At 38.7% G+C, this 18,391-nt stretch overlaps 2 protein-coding genes across 3 annotated transcripts; one reads left to right on the forward strand and one right to left on the reverse strand.

The window, feature by feature from the left end:
• The first annotated feature begins 21 nt into the window (after positions 1 to 21).
• Positions 22 to 2,558, forward strand: LOC117578070 (inositol polyphosphate 5-phosphatase K). The gene is made up of 2 exons (XM_034263211.2): positions 22 to 364; positions 461 to 2,558. The coding sequence occupies exon 2, from the start codon at positions 473 to 475 to the stop codon at positions 2,003 to 2,005; it is 1,533 nt and encodes a 510-aa protein (XP_034119102.1). The 5' UTR covers positions 22 to 364; positions 461 to 472; the 3' UTR covers positions 2,006 to 2,558.
• A 916-nt stretch (positions 2,559 to 3,474) lies between these two features.
• Positions 3,475 to 16,574, reverse strand: LOC117578069 (probable G-protein coupled receptor Mth-like 1). 2 transcript variants are annotated; one of them, XR_007954898.1, is made up of 3 exons: positions 14,165 to 16,574; positions 8,173 to 8,502; positions 3,475 to 5,275 (listed from the first exon to the last, which is right to left on the reverse strand). XR_007954898.1 is itself a non-coding variant. In XM_052004712.1 (2 exons), exon 1 carries the CDS (start codon positions 16,191 to 16,193, stop codon positions 14,166 to 14,168), a length of 2,028 nt encoding a protein of 675 aa, XP_051860672.1. In that variant the 5' UTR covers positions 16,194 to 16,574; the 3' UTR covers positions 3,475 to 5,275; position 14,165. The 2 variants fall into 2 exon arrangements, 1 of the variants encoding a protein (XP_051860672.1); XM_052004712.1 differs by lacking the exon at positions 8,173 to 8,502.
• Positions 16,575 to 18,391: the final 1,817 nt, after the last annotated feature.

Raw genomic sequence — 18,391 nt, forward strand, 5'->3', positions numbered from 1 at the left:
AAAACAAGACAAACTGAAATTTGATTGTTTACTGTCTGCAATGTGACCAGCATCGTGCCGCATACCGCGTCTATCGATAGACAAACTAACCATTATTAACTAGCGATGACAGATGGGTGGGCATAGAAAACAGCTGTTTTATGACTAAATCATCGGCCTTACTTTTCAAAAACTGGCTCTGCGTCCGCTGCCTGCGTTTTATTTACTATGCACTAAGCGTTCGCTCGCTGTTGATTACTTCATAGACAGAGCGATACTTGAGCAGCTACCAGCCCCCTAAAAAATTAGCGAAAGAAACTGCGATTGCAGCAATAAAGCGTAATAGACCAAGTTACGAAATCAATAAAAAAAACAAGTGATAAAAGTACGTAAGTAGTTTTCTGACATACGGTGATGTTTATTGTAACATGTTTATTTCGTATGTGTGCTTGTGTTTGTGTGTGTGTGTGTTTGTGTGTAGGACAGCAACGCAATGAGCAAAACAGAGACAGCAACAACTGCGGCGAAGGCGACAACGTCGACGTCAACGACGACGCCCAAAGCAGCAGAGACGAATGCGCGCCAACAGCTGGAAACGTATCGCGTCTATGTGGTCACCTGGAATGTGGGAAGTCGCTTTCCCGACAACATTTCGCTACGCCAGCTGCTGGGATTGCACGACGATGCCAGCGGCGATGCTGCTGATTATTTGCCCGATATTTATGCCATCGGATTGCAGGAGGTGAACGCCCAGCCACAGCAGCAGGTGCTGGGACTCTTCAAGGAAGACCCGTGGACGCATAAGGCAAAGAAATTGTTGCGTTTCTACGATTATGTCGCTGTGAAGACGGAACAAATGCAGGGATTACTATTAACCATGTTTGTGCGTCGGCCACATGTGGAGCACATCAAGGACATGGAGGCGGAATTTACACGTACCGGTTTTGGTGGCATTTGGGGCAACAAGGGAGCGGTGAGTGTACGTTTCACACTCTACGGTTGCGGCTTGTCGTTCGTTGTTGCCCATTTGGCGGCTCACGATCATCAGCTGGACGAACGGATTGAGGACTATAAGCAAATACTTGAGAACCATCATTATCATGTGAAGCGTTATCGCGAGATCTACGATCATGATTATGTCTTCTGGTTTGGTGATCTCAACTTTCGGCTGCAGGGCACCGATACCTCCGCCGAGGTGCGCGAAGCGTTGCGCGACGATCGATTACATGACGCCCTCATCAAACGCGATCAGTTGTTCGAGGTGCGCGAGAAGACGCAACAAGCATTCCAGGTGATGCACGAAAGGCTGCCCGCCTTTCCGCCCACCTTCAAGTTCAAGGAGGGCACCTCCGAGTACGATCTGAAGCGTCGTCCGGCGTGGACGGATCGCATTATGTATGCGGTGCAACCGTTGAATCGCCAGCCAGGCATGCAGCTGGCCATTGAGCAGTGCTCGTATAAATCGCATCCCGCCTACAGTATAAGTGATCACAAGCCGGTCACAAGTGACTTCACCATCAAACTGTATCCGAATTATCGGGAACCAGGTGTGCAATTCACTCCGCCATCCGTTTGGCGGATGGGCAACGAGAATACCGTGGAGTATCGCAAGCAACCGGAGTTTGAGGAGGGACCCAACGATTGGATCGCCATCTATGCCACCGACTATGCCAGTCTGGCCGATTATGTGGCCTACGAGTATGTGAATCAGGCCGAATCGCCCACATCATCCGATTCCAATCCGGATCGGGATCACTTCGAAACTCCGGGGCCGACACCGCGTCGCACTAGACGGCATCAGCATCGCAATCAGCAGCGTTTGCGTCGCCAGCAGGAGGCCAACGAGGAGCTGGTGCGTCTGGATTTCGCCGATGACATCGATTTGCGTCACGGCGAACAATATTTGCTGGTCTATTTCCGCAGCACAGGATTGCGCGGCGTCACCAGCATCGCCGGCATCTCGAGCACATTTGTGGCCGAGAAGCGAAGCGGTTCTCCTCATCGCACCGAATACCATGTGGACTAGCTGGCAGAGGCATTGGACATTTATATACTTTAGTCGGGAGAGAGTGCTATCATGATGCCTTATATCTTTTTTATACCAATGTGTAATACGATCAAATTGTAGCCGCATTTCTTAGTTTTTAACAGACTATGTCAAGTGCTTGTTTTTTTTTATTATAAACATATATGCATATATGTTTGAACTATATATATACATGTTAAATATTTTGTAAAGTAACAACTGGCATTCAAAATTTATTTTAAATGTTATACACTGATTTCTTCGACATTTAGTAAGGATTAAAGACCCAATACCTCAAGACGAACAACTAACCAAAGTAAATAACGAAGAAATTACAAAATACTACAAAGTATAACATTTTGAATGAATTTTTCATGGCCACGTTACGCTTTGTACATTTAGCAGCTACGTTTTAATATTGTTTTCAGTGCACATTTCAGCACATCAAATGTGGTATATACATAAATGTTTTTTTTATTATGTTTGTTCATATATAAGAATTTATATATACGACTATATATTTTATATGCAAATACATACACAACTGACCATTTGGAAAGACTGTTTGCTCCAACCCACTTATATACATACATACGTTTGTAACCTACCCACATTTCCATTAAGAAAATTGTTTTTACGATGAGACTCTCACCTAATATTTAGAGAGTGTTGCGAATTTGGCAGTCTTTTTACCTTATATGGTATTTGTATTAATTTTGTATTTTCTTTTTAATGCTGATGCGAGATTTCTTGCTGTGTTCTCTTAGTCGTGCATTACGGTAATCTTTATTTATATAAATGATGTGTGTCGATGTCTGCTAAAGCATTTGAAGCATTGCTTCTTTTGTAACCGGTTTTTGCAATGTTCGCATTGTCACACAAACGCTCAATTGCGTCACAATACAAATTGTTGCCACACCTGGGCTGCAGCAGCAGCAGCAGCAGCTCATTACCATACAAAAGCAATGCCAAAGATGACAAATTTTTGAGCTCAGACCAAAAAAGAATTTGGATCAAAGCCCCATCCATCTTAGTCCCATCCCAAAAAAAAGAACAGTTGTCTTTTGAATTGTTTATAGTTTTTTATTGTACGGTGATATTAAATGATAAATATATAAATAAAATACATATACATACTATATATACTACATATAATATAATCATATAGTTGCCAGTGTGCCAGATCGTCATCAGTGTAATGAATGCACTATAGAGTAATACATACTCGTCTTGTATACTAGATAATACACATTCAAGCTATCTATCTATATATGTGGATACCTCCTCTCTCTATATATCTCATCATATAATCGTGTGGGGGGCTGCACAAATTGTTTGCTGAGTTTTCAGTTTCGTTATCGTTTAATTGCCCATTTTCAGACAATTTTTTCCGCATTGAATGTTGTGCGCAATAAATTAAAATTAAAAAAAAAAAAAACAAAAAAAGAAAAATCATAAAATATAAAACCGAAAAAATCGCACACGCCTCGAAAAATGATTGGGAACGCCTTATAAACAAGCGTTCCATAAATTAACATGAAAGATATTCAAAGAATATATATAGATAACAATTTATAGTATAAATACATATATTTAGTATTCACATTACTTCCCTTTTTATATCATTCGATGGGAGTGCGAGTGCGGATGACTAAAAAGGATTGCAGACTTTTCATTTTCAATTGTTCGATTTAAGAATTGAATACTCAATTAGTTTCATTTCAAGGAGTAAAAGAACAGGGCAAAGTTTCGTTACAAACATTTCCTAAAACACTAGCGACTATTATAAACTATACTATACTACATACATCATATATATATTTATGCAAAACTTAGTTAAATATATTCGTTGTTGATCTTGATATTGTACATGCTTATAAGATATTATATGTATACGAAAGATAATGATATGCAAAAAACATGCACTGTGGTGTTTGAAATTTCAATTACAATTTCAATGGTTCAATTACAATACTATATATATATTCTAATTATATACAAATTAATCGCTGACTGTAGATTAGTATCAAAAATAGTACATACTCGTATAAAAAGTATGTTAAATTACAAAATTAGTATAATATTATATATTTGCTGCCTTTTGCCTCAGTCAGTTAGAATTTCATATTCGTTGTGGTTTACTTGAAAAGGATTTATATATATATAAAAAAAATACATACAATTTACATATATAAACTTTACTTTATATATATATATACAATCACATTTGGATATGGACAAATATATATGTTGAACCGTACATTCTCGTTATTTTCTTTTTTTTACAATTAGAGGGAAATATTACTTTTGGCCTGAACACTTTGGAAGTACATAAACATACATATATATTATAATTATTGTTATCTTTTTTTATAGCTATCATAATACAATGCTCTTAAAACAAAATTAGTTACTGCTTCTTCTCTTTGATTTCTTGTTTCTTATTATTATTTTTTTTTGTAGGTTTTCAAAACGCATTTTCTTTTCTTTTTCGACATACGTTAAACGCACTAATATAATTACTAAAAAAAAAAAAATTACGTAAATAAATTAAAACGTGTTGTTAAAAAAAAAATGATTGTACTGTTTTTAGTTTCTGCGTTCAAAAAAAAGGTAAATTGAAATACATTATGCAAGCGACGGGAGTCTACGTGTTTTTTAACAGATCTGGTAACACCTTTTTTTTTTGGGGCCAACCGACTAACTAACTCTAACGGCATATTGCGTCTTACTATAGTGTTTTCTGTGTGTGAGTGTGTGTGTGTCCGGTTAATTAAACTCGCTTTCTTATTGGCATCTTTTTTATGTGTGTTTACGTTTTGTGTTTCTATTTCTCATTCATTGTGCTTCTGTTGTTGTTGTTTTTGTTTTAGGCCATTTAACCTTGATCAGTTTCGTTGCGTTGAACTTTTGATGATAAATGTAAATGCAAACGTCTCTACGTGTGCCTGTGTGTGTGTATTTTTGTTTTCATTTCATTGTGTGTGTGTGTGTGTGCATATCAAAGTAAACTATTAACCAGCTCAATGTTTGTTTAATTAAACGCGCGCTTCGCTTTTCTGTGCGCCGAAAACAAAACACACACTTACAAAATTACATACACACATACATTCAGAGAAAGAAAGAGAGAGAGAGAGAGAGAGAGAAACATGCCTGATGTAAATAAACTCGGGCTGTGTTTACAAGCAGATAATTCATCGGTATTTTGGTAAAAGAGCGCCGCTCCCAATCAGGATCAAGTTGTGTCTGCTGCCCACATAAACGCGTCCACTAGAAAGAACAACGAAACAATTGGTTAATACAGAGATAAACAACACAACAAAAATAATCATAATCATCATCCTTCTCTTTCATGTCACACTCAATGAACTGATTTAATGCGTCACTTTCTTTCACATTCTAATATTAAATAATAGCTCTGCATCTGCCTCTTTGAAAATATATAAATATTTCTTAAATGTGCGGCAAAGATGGAGAGCAACAACCCTGATGTGGTTTCTTTGCATATATCATCATCAAAAGACTGTCATCATATTAAAAATAATGCGACCAATAATCTCTTGGGGGCTGTTTAAACATCTTGATGACGATTATTTGCAAATTACTAAGTAAATTTCAGATTTATGAGCTGATAAGTATTTCTACAATGCATCTTCGGTTCATATGAATTGTGACGAATTTGTATTGAATCATTTAATGGGCATCCACCTGAATAACTCAAACATTATTCACACTCAACTGTTTTGTTTATATTTGCTTTTTTTGTTTTTGTTTACTATTTTTTATAACTAATTGCAAAACGTTACTCAGTCATATGGATTACAATCAATAACGGTAATTTAGAAGCTCAAAAAAATGGGAACCAGAGGCGTATGAGTAATATATGGAATGAAAAGCCAAATCGAGAAAATGTCCAGGAAACAGACCCAGATAGTTTCATGTTACGTGAAGAACTTTCATTTAAATTTCATAATACCCGATTCATTAGTTTGTGAGCGATCTTTTACTTTTGATTTTTCAAAGACAACCATTAATATTTATAACATTTTGCAATTTTAGCGGTTTAATTTAGGAGAAAACTTGCTAATTTTTCCTATTATCACAATTGCAAATAAAATTATCACTCGAACAAGTCACACTAAATATTAATCATACGCAGTGTGGTTAAAGTATTATTTATTTAAAATCAACATATTTCTCTTGGTTCAGATCAAAAAGAAAATCTCATCTACGAATGAAGTAGTAAATGTTATAGATCAGTTTGGAAAAAAACGGATACACTTTGGGAGCAATTAAAATGTTTTTACCAAGAAACGCGAATAACGCATCTTTTGTAAACAAAAACACAAGAGTTTCAATGCAAACGAAATATTAGCTGATCATTCCTAGGAAAAACACACATTGATGATTAAAAGTTAAGTGGAAATTATGCGAAAAACACACACTTTAGTTAAAGTAATTTGCCATGATGCTCCTCGTCTTGCCAGATGCCACAGAGCGTAGTGTTTACCCACGTATTGCTTGAATCTTGTTTTTTTTTTTTTTCTTTTTTTTTTTAATGCTAAAACATTTTAAGCATTGTCAGCAACATTTAACCCAAAGTTTGTGATGAGAAGACAGCAAATTTGCAAAGGCTTTTGAGGAACACATAGAGGGTAAAGATGAAAGCAAGACTAAAGTAATTAATGGACAGTCGGAATGAGAAGAAGAGATAGAATCTCTTCAGAAAAAGCAACAAAAAAGAACATAAAAAAGTCAATTAAACCTCAAAGTATACGAGCTTCTTTCTTAACTGTGCTGCAAAAGCTAAGAATACTATCGATAATACTATCGTACATGGCTGTGGTATAATACTTGAGTTCACTACGCGATTTATCTAAGAATTTAATTCATAATTTTGCATTCACAAAAAATAATCATTCTGAAATACAGAAAAACTTCAAGTGGACAAAAGTCACGTCTGTATTTCACATTTACGATAGTTTCAAATGATAGCACAGCTAAAATACATATATAGAAAAATATGTGTGTGCACACTATAAAAAAAAAAACCCCGACTAATTGAAAAGTTAAACATCCAAAAATGTATTTTATTTATTTATTTCATTCGAGAGCTGCAAAGGCAAAAAACCCACTTAAAAGATCATAAAAAAAACACACACACAAAATGCTGGAGAGAAATACCAAAATTATTGAGCAATCCGAAATGACAGAAAACAGCGACACACCAACACACTCAAACACACCAACACACACATACAGATAGATATTTGTGTGTGATGACGTGAAATGAATGCAGCCCAGCCGCAATCCAAATTAGAATCAGCTAATTTAAATGTTGCCGATTTCTCACACTCGAAATGTTTTGTGGCTGACAAGCATCAGCAGCGAGCAAAGGCACTTGAAAACAAAACAGCAGAAGCAAGAGCAGCGAAACAAATAGAAGAAGAAGAGGAGAACAACAATAATATAGAGGAGAACCTAACTGAGAATAAAATGCCTCAACAATAAATTCCTTGTGACTATCGCTGCTGCTGCTTACGTTTGCATAAACAAAACACACACACACACACACACACTAACACATACCAATGTATGCAGGAATAAAGTGCTTAGAAAGCATATTGCTGCACACACACAACGTGTACTTATTGGCATTTGAATGTCTTTGAACAATGGCAACGCTTTGTCTACCATTTTGTTGTTGGTGTTTTTGTTGTTCCACTCCACACGCATTCCTTCTTCTCACCCACGCACATCACAACACTGCATAGCGTTTGCAATGTTTTGCAACACTGCCGTCGCCGTCGCCGCCGCAGCTTGTCTTGTCACGCCTTGTCTTTTCAATTAGAATGTTAATCTCGGCCTTTTTGCTCTCACTCACTCACTCACTCTCCCCATAGATTGCATTGCATTGCATTGCGCACCGTTATACGGTACAATAAAAGCTTTTCTTGCGCTCGGCTCAGTTGAAATACATACGGACAAACATACTACGTAATGTATATCCCAATACCTGTGTGTAGATATGTGAGTGGATTGTTCGTGTCTTTGTCGCTTTTGTGATGTCGGTTAAAAACTGATTTTAATAATACAACCCAGGCATACACACACTCATACACACGTATATATATATGGACAAACATTTACTCAATATACACACTTACATTAAGAAATAAGCTTGGCCAGCTGGGCTGGGCTGGGCAGTTGGAAGTTCCAGGCCATTCGCTCATTCGCTCGCTCAATGCGCGTGCTTGAATGTTGAATTTACCCGCTGCTGCTGTTGTTGTTGTTGTGGTGGTGGTGGTGGCTGCTATTGTTGCGGTTACTATTGCGCAAGTGTGACCGCATGTTGTTGTAGTCGGCCCGTTTCATTGTCATTGTTGTTGTGGTTGTTTCTGCCGTTGTCGTTGTTTTTGTTGTTGCTGCTGCTGCTGCTGTTGTTGTTGTTGTTGTAGGACTCGGTTTACTTTCGCATTGTCGCTCGTCTCAGTTTTCTGCAAAATGTTAAGAAACAAAAGGGCAACAAATGATTACATACGTAGCTACGTGAATGCGAGGGTTGCTTTTAACATTCTCACATAATGAGTAAGTTAATATATTAATTATTACTACTAATAAGAGTAATAATAATAATAATAATGATGATAAAAATAATGTTAATGATTTTAGAACAATTATAATAGTAGTGGCAAATATAATGCGAATAAGAAATATGACTAAAAAAAAATATAGTATAAGCTGCTCACATAATTCGCTTAACAGCCGCATCGTTTTGCGTTATTTGCACTTAACTGTATCACAATAGTTAATACTTCTGTATATTCACTTAATTGCATCTTTATTACACTTAATATACAGCCATCAACCTAATACATCCTAAGTATTTTGTTATTCTTAAAGTTATGTTTCTTAAGCTTAAGCCTTTAAGCTAACTTTGGATGTATTTGATTTTCAAAATATTACTTCCTATTTATAAAGATAGAGAAAGGTTTGCTAATATCTTTTAGCAATAAAATGGCCAATAAGCGTTTTTACAGTTGAAGTGAATGTAAATCGATTACAAAATGTAAAAGCATATAATGCAATATTGTTTTATTGCCATTCACTACAGACTTACAAGTAATAATAATATTTTGCATCAACATTCGCTGTGCTGTGTAGAAAGCATATCAAATTGTCTTGAGGTTACCGCTGCTGTAATTTAGGCAACATATTTAATTGCCATCATTTATGTGCACTTTAAACAGTCCACTGATTTTGCATATTTGTAATTAAACCAAATTAACCTTATCTGCCCGCAGTCTAATTGCGGGTCTCAACTTTAGTTTGGATGCCACCCTCGCAGAGGAAAAGAAGACAGAATAACTTCAATGCGTTTCGTTGCGGTTGAGTCGCAAATTAAAAACGGAAAAAACAATTTGCTAAAGTGTGCCGAAGTATGAATACTCTCATTGCCTGTGTGTTGTCTGTGGCATTTGTGGATTTCAATCAAAGCGAAAGAATTCTTTTCTTTAGCCGGATATCTTTATAAGGCTGATCGTGCCGACTTTAATGGACACTAAAAGTATAATATCCTCATCTTGGCAGAGAAAAAAAAGGGCATTAAAAGTGAAGCGCATAAAATGGAAATGGGCCACGTTGCAATTATAACTTGCAAAATAAAAGAAGAAAAAAAAAAAAACATAAAAATTCAAATTGCCGCTAAACTCAATTAATGAACTACCCTCGAGTATGAGTGTGTGTGTGAGAATCTGGAACGTTTTGCATTTCTGCTGTTTTTGCTAGTTTGACAAAAGCAAAGCGATCCGTAGACTCACTCCGGATACTCTTATTCATAGCATTCACATTCGTATTCATGAGATACAGACACACAAAAAAAAAGAAAATGATGTCGATAGCACCGGTTGACGAAAGATGCCATTTCCCGTTTCATGTTTCTTGCCGCCCTCCGTCCACCTTCGTCTGCTGTGCTGTGTGTACAACTCCATTGGGATCGACATGATCTGTGGATCGACTGCGAGTTGCAAGTTGCAAGTTGCACACGGCTGCTGAACGGCTGAGCGTGACGGTGACACGTTGCCCTGGGATTATGCAAAAGAAAAGAAATTGCACAGCAACTGGCACAGAGTTGGAGTCAGGAGGCAGCTGCCTAGCCAAACAAATGCACAGACAAAAACAGACACAAAAACAAAACGCAAAACACAAAACACAAAAAAAGAAAAGAAAACTGCACGCATTTTGCGGATGCACAGTGGGGCCAACATACGAAAATTGCTTGTTTTGGCTGGTTATAGGGGAAATATGGAAACATAAACAGCGCAATTACCATTCGTACTAAGGAAATCTAAAGAAGAAAATCATTGTTTACAAACACCTACGGGGAGCGCGATAAACAAAGAAGTGAACTCACAACGCACAACCTTTAAATATTTTCTAGTAGTCTGTAGTAAACAATTGAGCAGAGTAAACATCGGCAGCGATTGACAATCTAAATGCCTAGGTGCAAAATACAGATGCTCTTGAATTTAGTAAAAACGACGGAAAATTTTCTAAAATAATATAACATAGAATAATCGAGCATTTGCGAAAATGTGTGAAACACTCGAAATACAATCGAGAAGATTTCAAAATTCTAGTGAAATGTTATATACAAATAAGCAAAGAATTATCTTACATTTATAGGAATGTGATAATATTCTTTATTATATATAATCTATAAACTGACAAACAAAATCGAAAATAAAAACTTTGCACTACAAAATTTCCGCAAAATGTGCTAAACAAATATTTTTGCCAAGCATCGACAATATATTTAAAAGCCTGTTGTATTTTGTTGCCTATATTCAATTTTGGAATGATCCCGAAAATATGCTGTATATATTTCAATAGAATAATAATACAAAATGGAATCTGGAACAAATTTATGGGCTCATATACGTTTTTTTTTTTTTGTTTTTGAGGTATAATAATCAAAAGGTTTTTTCAAGGCACTTAGCACAAGACTGAAAAAAGTAAACTATAAAGCGATGCTATTTTTGACGTGAAATGAAGTTGAGATTTCATCAAAAATTGAATCATCTGCGAGAAGTTGAACTCAACTGTGACTCTATTTAAATACGCCAAGCACGAAATGAGTAAATAAACAAAGCACACACATTCCTCAAGCATATCACACTGTGCGACGTGTTAATTAAAGAATTCTATATTCTCTATATGCCACACTGTGTCTCTGCCTCAGTCTGAGGGTCTGTCTCTCTGGTTGAGTTGCAAAGAGTTGCTGTGGCATAAAGTGGAGTCGAGTCGAGTCGAGTGGAATGAAGTTGAGTGGAGTTTGGTGGAGTGTGTGTACGCAAGACAGAGACACAGACAGAGAGAGGGGCAAGTCTTGTGTAAATGCAAATGTAGATATTCCACTTGTAATTTGTTAACGTTAACAAAACTTGACCCGGCACAGTTTTGAGCCGGGTTTTTGTTTTTTTTCTTTATTTACGTACGTTTTTCGGTTGGCATTGCCCAAAATTCGCTTGCGTAACATTTTACAACACGTTAATGGACTGTGAGAGAGACAGAGAGAGAGAGAGAGAGAGCGAGTGCGAGAAAGAGGGGCGTTTAGTATGAAATGTTTTTTTTTTTTTTTGGTAAAACCTCATACACAGTCATTCAGTCATGATTCGGGGCATCGACGCTGATTATTGGCATCGCCTCGTAAACAGTCCGATTTGTTTCCCTCCCCCTCCACCCTCCGCCACAGGGGCTATTCCCACATTTACCTCCGCCATCTGTTTCAGTTTCTGTTTCGATTTCTGCAGTCCAGTCCATGACGCAGTTTGCATCATTTTCATTTCGATTTCAATTTCGATTTCAATTTGAATTTCAATTGTTTTGTGTGTGTGCGTGTGTGTGTGTGTGTGTGTCATGCACACTGGAGAAAGACCCTTGCTTATCAGTGGCACAGTGTGACCATTGCAGCGATTATCTCGCACATATTTTAATGGTTTTTCGTTTGTGCCATCAAAAAGAAAGAAAATAACCAAAATGAAAGGCTGCCAAGCAACCAGGCACACACACACACACACGCATTGTCTGTGTGTCAAGGGTTGCGTTGATTATTTTATGGCCATGTGGAAAATCTACAGGAAATGTCCGGCGTCTAGGCGACTGCTGAGTTGCATGTTTTCCACTGAAAATCGTTGGAAAAACATTTCACATTTTTATGGCATTCTCAAGTGGCTAGCAACCAAAATGAAGAAAAACGTATTAAGACAAGACTGTTAACTTGGCGCATGGTCGTAAAGCAATTAAACAATGCCAGAAAATGGGCAAACACACACACACACATACACAAAGACACACGATGCAACAGGGTCCATAAACTGATGCATGTAAAATACCCAGTCGGAAAATGGAAAGCACAAACAATGGACAACAATGAAAGACAAGCGAAAACCCAGCCAAATAGTCGTCATACGTTGGTAACATGTCCAACACATTTCGTTAGGCGCCGCGGCGCCTTGGTTAGCAGTGTTGGAAAATTTCCCACATTTTCTTCTTTTTGGCAATATGGCAAAGCAATCTGAGAAATTGTGTTGCTGCCTCACAGCTTGATTCTTTTCGATGTTCGTTTTTTATTGCATAGTTTGCTTTAATCGAATACGCAAACGAAGCCATATAAACAATTGAACCATCCCCGGCTGGAAGGAATCCAAATCTACTCTGCTCATTTCTCTTTTTTATGTGGATGCCATAAAGTTACTTTGTAACTACATTTTCCATTGTGAAATCTAGTAGGTTGCAAGCAACACAAGGCACATCGAAGTTGGAATACTCTAGCTATATTTGGAATTCTTCATTTGGTTCGATCTTTTCTATGTAAATTGCAGCTTAATTTCACTTAACGGCCTCAACTTTTGTGGCAGCTAAGCGAAAAGACATAAGGCGAAGAAACTGAATTTCTATTCTATGCTGTTTCTTGAAGGTTTTCGCTAAGCAAAATTTAGCATTAAAAATAGTGCGGCCACTAACTGAAAATATTGTAAGGTGAAGTGGCAGTTAAGCGAATTTAATCAACGAAAACTATGAACAACTAATTTTAAATCTGGTTAAATCGAATGTATAATTAATCTTTAATTTTTGTCATTAACTACTACTGAAATGCAAATCTGTGACAACTTCTATGCGATAGTAAAAACAGACAGATGAACAACTTAACTTCAACAGAACTTTAGGGATTACTGGACAAGCATGTTTATTTTATGCTATTTGACTTAAAAAATCCATACTAATGAAGGTGATACAATTAAACAGAAATGCATTATAGTGAAATGCGCTTAAGTGCCTCAATACTTAACTGCATATTGGGGATAACATATTTATATTATGCTATTAATTTCCATTTAAAATGAATACAGTTAATTTAACTTGTCAAATGTATTGAATTCCAATGAATTCTTCAGTATAATATACTTAACTGCACATTAGAAATAACTTGTATTTATGCTATTAAGTTCTTTATAATATGCTTAACGGCTTTATTACCAAACTGCATATTAGGGATAAGTTGTATTTATGCTATTAATTTCTATTTAAATAAATAGCTTTTCAACAGTGTGTGTCTAGCATCAAAGGTGAAGCAGTTAAACGCATTATACTGTAATACTAATGATGATTAGATGCTGATGATTGCAACGGCTTCCATCAAGTCATTGTACCCTGCACTCTTGCTGGGCATGAAAACTAGCTAAGGAAACCATAGTCTCTAAGTGGCTGAGGCATGACTCAGATAGCAGACACCACATAGACACATCCACACACACTTTGGAGTGAAGACGCTGCAGCTAGCTTGTGGCAATGCATTTGAAGTAATCAAGCTGTAAACTTCTTATCTGCACATTAAAGTGAAGAAGTATCTTTGGTTTGGTTTAATGCTAGAACGGAACGGAACGCAAAGGAGTGTGGGGATTATCAATCGCTGTGTCAACGGCTCGATTTCAAGCGTGCAGAGAAAGTGAGTAAAGTACACACTCACTTGAAGGGTGTTTATCTTAGGGTGTGCCTTCTGGTCCCTCTCCTTAGTCTCTGAGGAGGATTACCTGAACATTTACCTGTTTGCCCATAAGCTGCAATCTTATCAACACTCAACAGCAAACAAACACTTACCTTAGCAAATAGTTTCCATGGGTATTTTTGTTGTTGTTGTTGTTGCTCCTGTTGTTGCTGTTGTGGTGTTTGCTATGCTCAGTGTTGGCGTTCTTGGCGGCGATGATGTTGGCACTGCAGGTGCAGAATCATCTGGACTGGCCAAAGTCGTCACATTCATCGAGGTGTTTTGCGTAAACTCGGTGCCACATCCGGCCATCGAGGGCAATCCCTGCGAGCTGCTCGAATGCTGCACCCCATTCGTTGTGTTCGTGATGTCGTGCGTGAGTCGCGGACAACAGATGCGCTTGCAGGCGGTCCACACCTGCGGCTGGCATCCCACGACAATAAAGATGAATACACCCTGCAGGGCATTGATCAGATCCGTCATTAGCCACACTTCATTGGGCCCGCCCACCAGCCACGAGATAATATCCCATATCCATGTAACACCCATTACCACAACCAGCTTGAGGCAGACGCGACCCAATGCCGATTTCTCTGACGTTGACTTGACATCGTCGCGCTTCCACAGACCGCAGGTCAACTGATGTGTGGTCGAGATGAAGAGCATTATGTTGGCGCACAACAGCAATCCGATCGGTCCAAAGAAGTACGCGAAGATCGCCGCACGATTATCGAACCAGCAATACGGTTGTCCGAATCCCGTGCGCAACAGCGCCGTCTCCGTTTCGGGCAACTGATCCACACAGGCAGCAATGGCGCATATCAAGAGCGGCACACCCCAGGCATAGGCGGAGTACAAACGCAAGCGTAGGGTCTCCTGATTGCGCTCCAGGGAGCTGGGACGAAAGTCCCGGAATGTCCACCAGATGTTGAAGCACATGGTGTTTAGCCAAAAGAAGGCGGACAAAAAGAAGAACTGCATGCCAATGGCCAGCAGCATGCAACTCATCGTCCCCGGTTCCAGGGCTCGGCTTATCTCCACAATCAACAGGATTTTGCCGAGGAGCAGACAGAAGACGTAATAGATCTGACAGCGCCAATGGAGCGCATGATGCACCGCTGGCAACATGTAGCCGGCAACCAATGTGGCCGCCAGAAACACAATCGATATGACGATGCCCACGCTGAGTATTGAGACATCATCCGCATATTGAGCCTGGTTGGTGTCCTGTCCGAAATGCTGACTGCACGTAATGATCTTCACCTCGCCGGCACGTTCGGTGTGCTCCAGACAATATTGCAATGCGCTCAGATTCGTGAGTTGCAGTTGCAGGGCGCCCGTTGTGCGATTCAATGTGGCCTCATGCCAATCCCCGGCAATGGCATACGCACTGCCATTCCCCAGATGACACTCCGGGAGTCCGTAGCTGGTTTGATAGCTGCCCCATGGCAACTGTGGCTCCAATTGCAGCTGTCCGTTTGAATCGTTACTGCCGCTCGCTGCAGTTTGCAGCGTGCAACTTTTGATGTTGCTGTTGTAGATGCCACGCTTGCCACAGCATTTGCGCAGACGCAACGTTGGCGGTGGTGGTGGCGCCACCTGTTGAGACTCGTCACCCGGTTGACGTTCCTTCTGTTGCATGGGCAATGGCGCATCGCGTTCTACGCAGACCAGCGCCACAAAGCGATCTACACAATAGTTGGCGGGCTGGACGAGGATGTCGCGTTCGCGCACCGACAGCGTTCCATTGGAGAAGATGAGCACATTGGCGCTTCGGGTGTGGAACAGCTCCAATTGCTGATGTTGCTCGTCACACTGGGGCTGCACGTTGGGCACGAATTTCACGAAGCGCGGCTTGGAGCCTTCGGGCTCAAAGAAGCGTCGCTGCTGTATGAGAAAGACGAGCGGCACCCAATCCTTGGAGGCGCCGGCCACACAAATCCGCGAGCTGCTGTTTAAATATTCCCCGCCATGGCAACACTTGTTCAACGTGACACGCGGCGGCGGTTGCAGGCGATCACCGTTGGTCACACTGGCTGCGGTGGATGTGGAGCTTATGGTTAAAGTGTCCTCGGTCGTTGTTATCGCTTCCTGACTGCACACAAGCTGCGCGATCAGCAGTAATACCCAAAAGCTTTGCATTGTGTTTGACGTGTAAGTAAAGCTTTAAGCACACAATGCACACAAAGTACTTTAGCTATCTAAGCTATCTATCACTGTCAGTTGCGCTTTGGCAAATTGGCAAAGTAGGTCTTCACTGTTTGCTGTCTCCTTCTGGCCTTCTTTTTCGTTTCAACTTGTTGAGCTTTCAAGGCAGTGCTATGTTTGTTTGTTTGTATGTGTGCGCATATTTTGAATGCCAGACAGAGTTGTGGCTGCTGCTTCTTATTGCTTGTCTTCCTACTTCTTGTATATCTTCTTACTTGTTCGCTCTCTTTGCTTGCTCTGCACGTTGTCAATAATTATGTGGAAATACAAATACTGCTTGTGTTGTTGCTGCTCTCTTTTATCATCATCATCATCATCATCATCATCATCATCATCTGTTGCTGCTGCTTCTCAATATTATTATTATTATTACTGTTTTTGTTGTTGTTGTTGCTGTTTGTTTTGTTGTCTGTCTTGCATTGTTTGGCACTAGTTATCACCCCTCCCCCGGCCGCATTTATCGACGTCGTCGTCGTCGTCAAGCACGCATGATCTTTTTTTCTCTATTCGCTTCTTCGCCGTCGTCGTCGTCTCACACACAATTGTTGTTTTCTTCGTTTCGTCGCGTTTCGGTTCTCAAGCGTAGCAGAAAAATTGCTTTTCACTTTTCTTCTCTTTCGTCTTCGTTCAATGCCATTTTCGTTGCATTTTTCGCTTTTATTATTTCATTTTCGATTTGCCAACGTTTACGAACTGCAATTTTTGGTTTTATTTATTTTTTTTATTAAGTACACTTACAATCACTTCGCGCGTCAGTTGAACGAACCACAATTGAATTTCAAGCGCGTCAAGTAATAATTAAAAGACCAAAAAAAAAAAGCCGAGCGCACGCACGCTTGCAACACAAACGGAGTAAAAAACCGACTGCCAACTGTTTGGTTCAGCGTGACCGTGGTAAGCGCAATTCGAAATTTCGATAATATACTATTTTATGCCTAAAAATATGCCACTATGAAAATTACAAGCTGGTAACACTTGAAAATATTTACTTGCAATATTTTAAGCGGCTTTTATTTATTTGTTATTAAAATAACAATAAATTTAATTATTCTATTCGAATATAACTTTTGAATATTTTCGATATAAAGGGCACTTTTTCAGGTGGAATATTTTATAGTCTTCGTGAAAACAACGGCATGCTCTGTAATTTGTCTATTACAATAAGAGCGTATTGAAGGCAAACGAATTTTATAATTTTATTATTGTTTAAATTTTAGTAGTTTTAAGAATTGACTTAAAAACGTAGACAATTTAAATGAATAAAATACAAAATTAATACTATATAAATATTTCAATTCAAATTCAAAACGGAGGAAGATGGCAACTGGGAATAATTTACAATCTGACTAACTTCAATAACTAAAATCTAAATTTGTGAAAGTGTTTGAAGATTTTTGAGCAAAAGTTGAAATTTATAAGTTCGTATGTATTTAATAAGCACACAAATCGAAACAACTTAACAACAGTTTTCAACACTGATAATGTTGCCAGACTATGGAATTTAAGTGTTAAAGGAGCTTGTCCACCAAATGTTTTTTTCTGAGCTAAGGTGCAAGCCCAGGCTAGTGAGTTGCAGCGATGTTTAAGTCTTGGCTAAAATGAGCTTTGCCATCTTACTGGTTCTGTTATAGGCTATTTTCTTTCAAACATTTTTTAAATTCAAAACTTGGCTATTATTTAAATCATTGCATATTTTCGGGCTGTGTGGTTTATTGCTCGTTATGGTTAGAAACCACACTAAGCCGAGCAAAATGTGTTCCCAGTATTTTAGCGAGAAGTGTTATAATTAGGCGTCGTCCCCTTACTGTGCGTCGAAATATGAAATATTATTTTTAAATAAATTATATTAAACCATGTGCTATGTATTTCCCATTTATTACGCATGTAGTTGAGTGAGCGTAATGAATAATTGATACTTCAAAGATTTTGGGAAACTTTCGGGAATCGTGAATTATTGTTGCACCTAGGCCAGTTAATACCTGAAGAGCTCAGCTAAAAAAGCTAATAAATCGTGTGCCTCTTGAAAATGCCGAAATCTCATGCTGTGTGGCGATGAGTGCGAAGGGTGGGGGGGTTAAGTTGCATAGAGTCTATTTTTGGGGTGCACTAGGGAAAATTAAGATAGAAAATAG

The sequence above is a fragment of the Drosophila albomicans genome, chromosome X (assembly GCF_009650485.2).
Source record: "Drosophila albomicans strain 15112-1751.03 chromosome X, ASM965048v2, whole genome shotgun sequence".
In the NCBI taxonomy this organism is placed as follows: Eukaryota; Metazoa; Arthropoda; class Insecta; order Diptera; family Drosophilidae; genus Drosophila; species Drosophila albomicans.

Excerpts from the sequence above, each read along its gene's own strand:
- LOC117578069 (XM_052004712.1), bottom strand. The coding sequence starts at position 16,193 with ATGCAAAGCTTTTGGGTATTACTGCTGATCGCGCAGCTTGTGTGCAGT.
- LOC117578070 (XM_034263211.2), top strand. The coding sequence starts at position 473 with ATGAGCAAAACAGAGACAGCAACAACTGCGGCGAAGGCGACAACGTCG.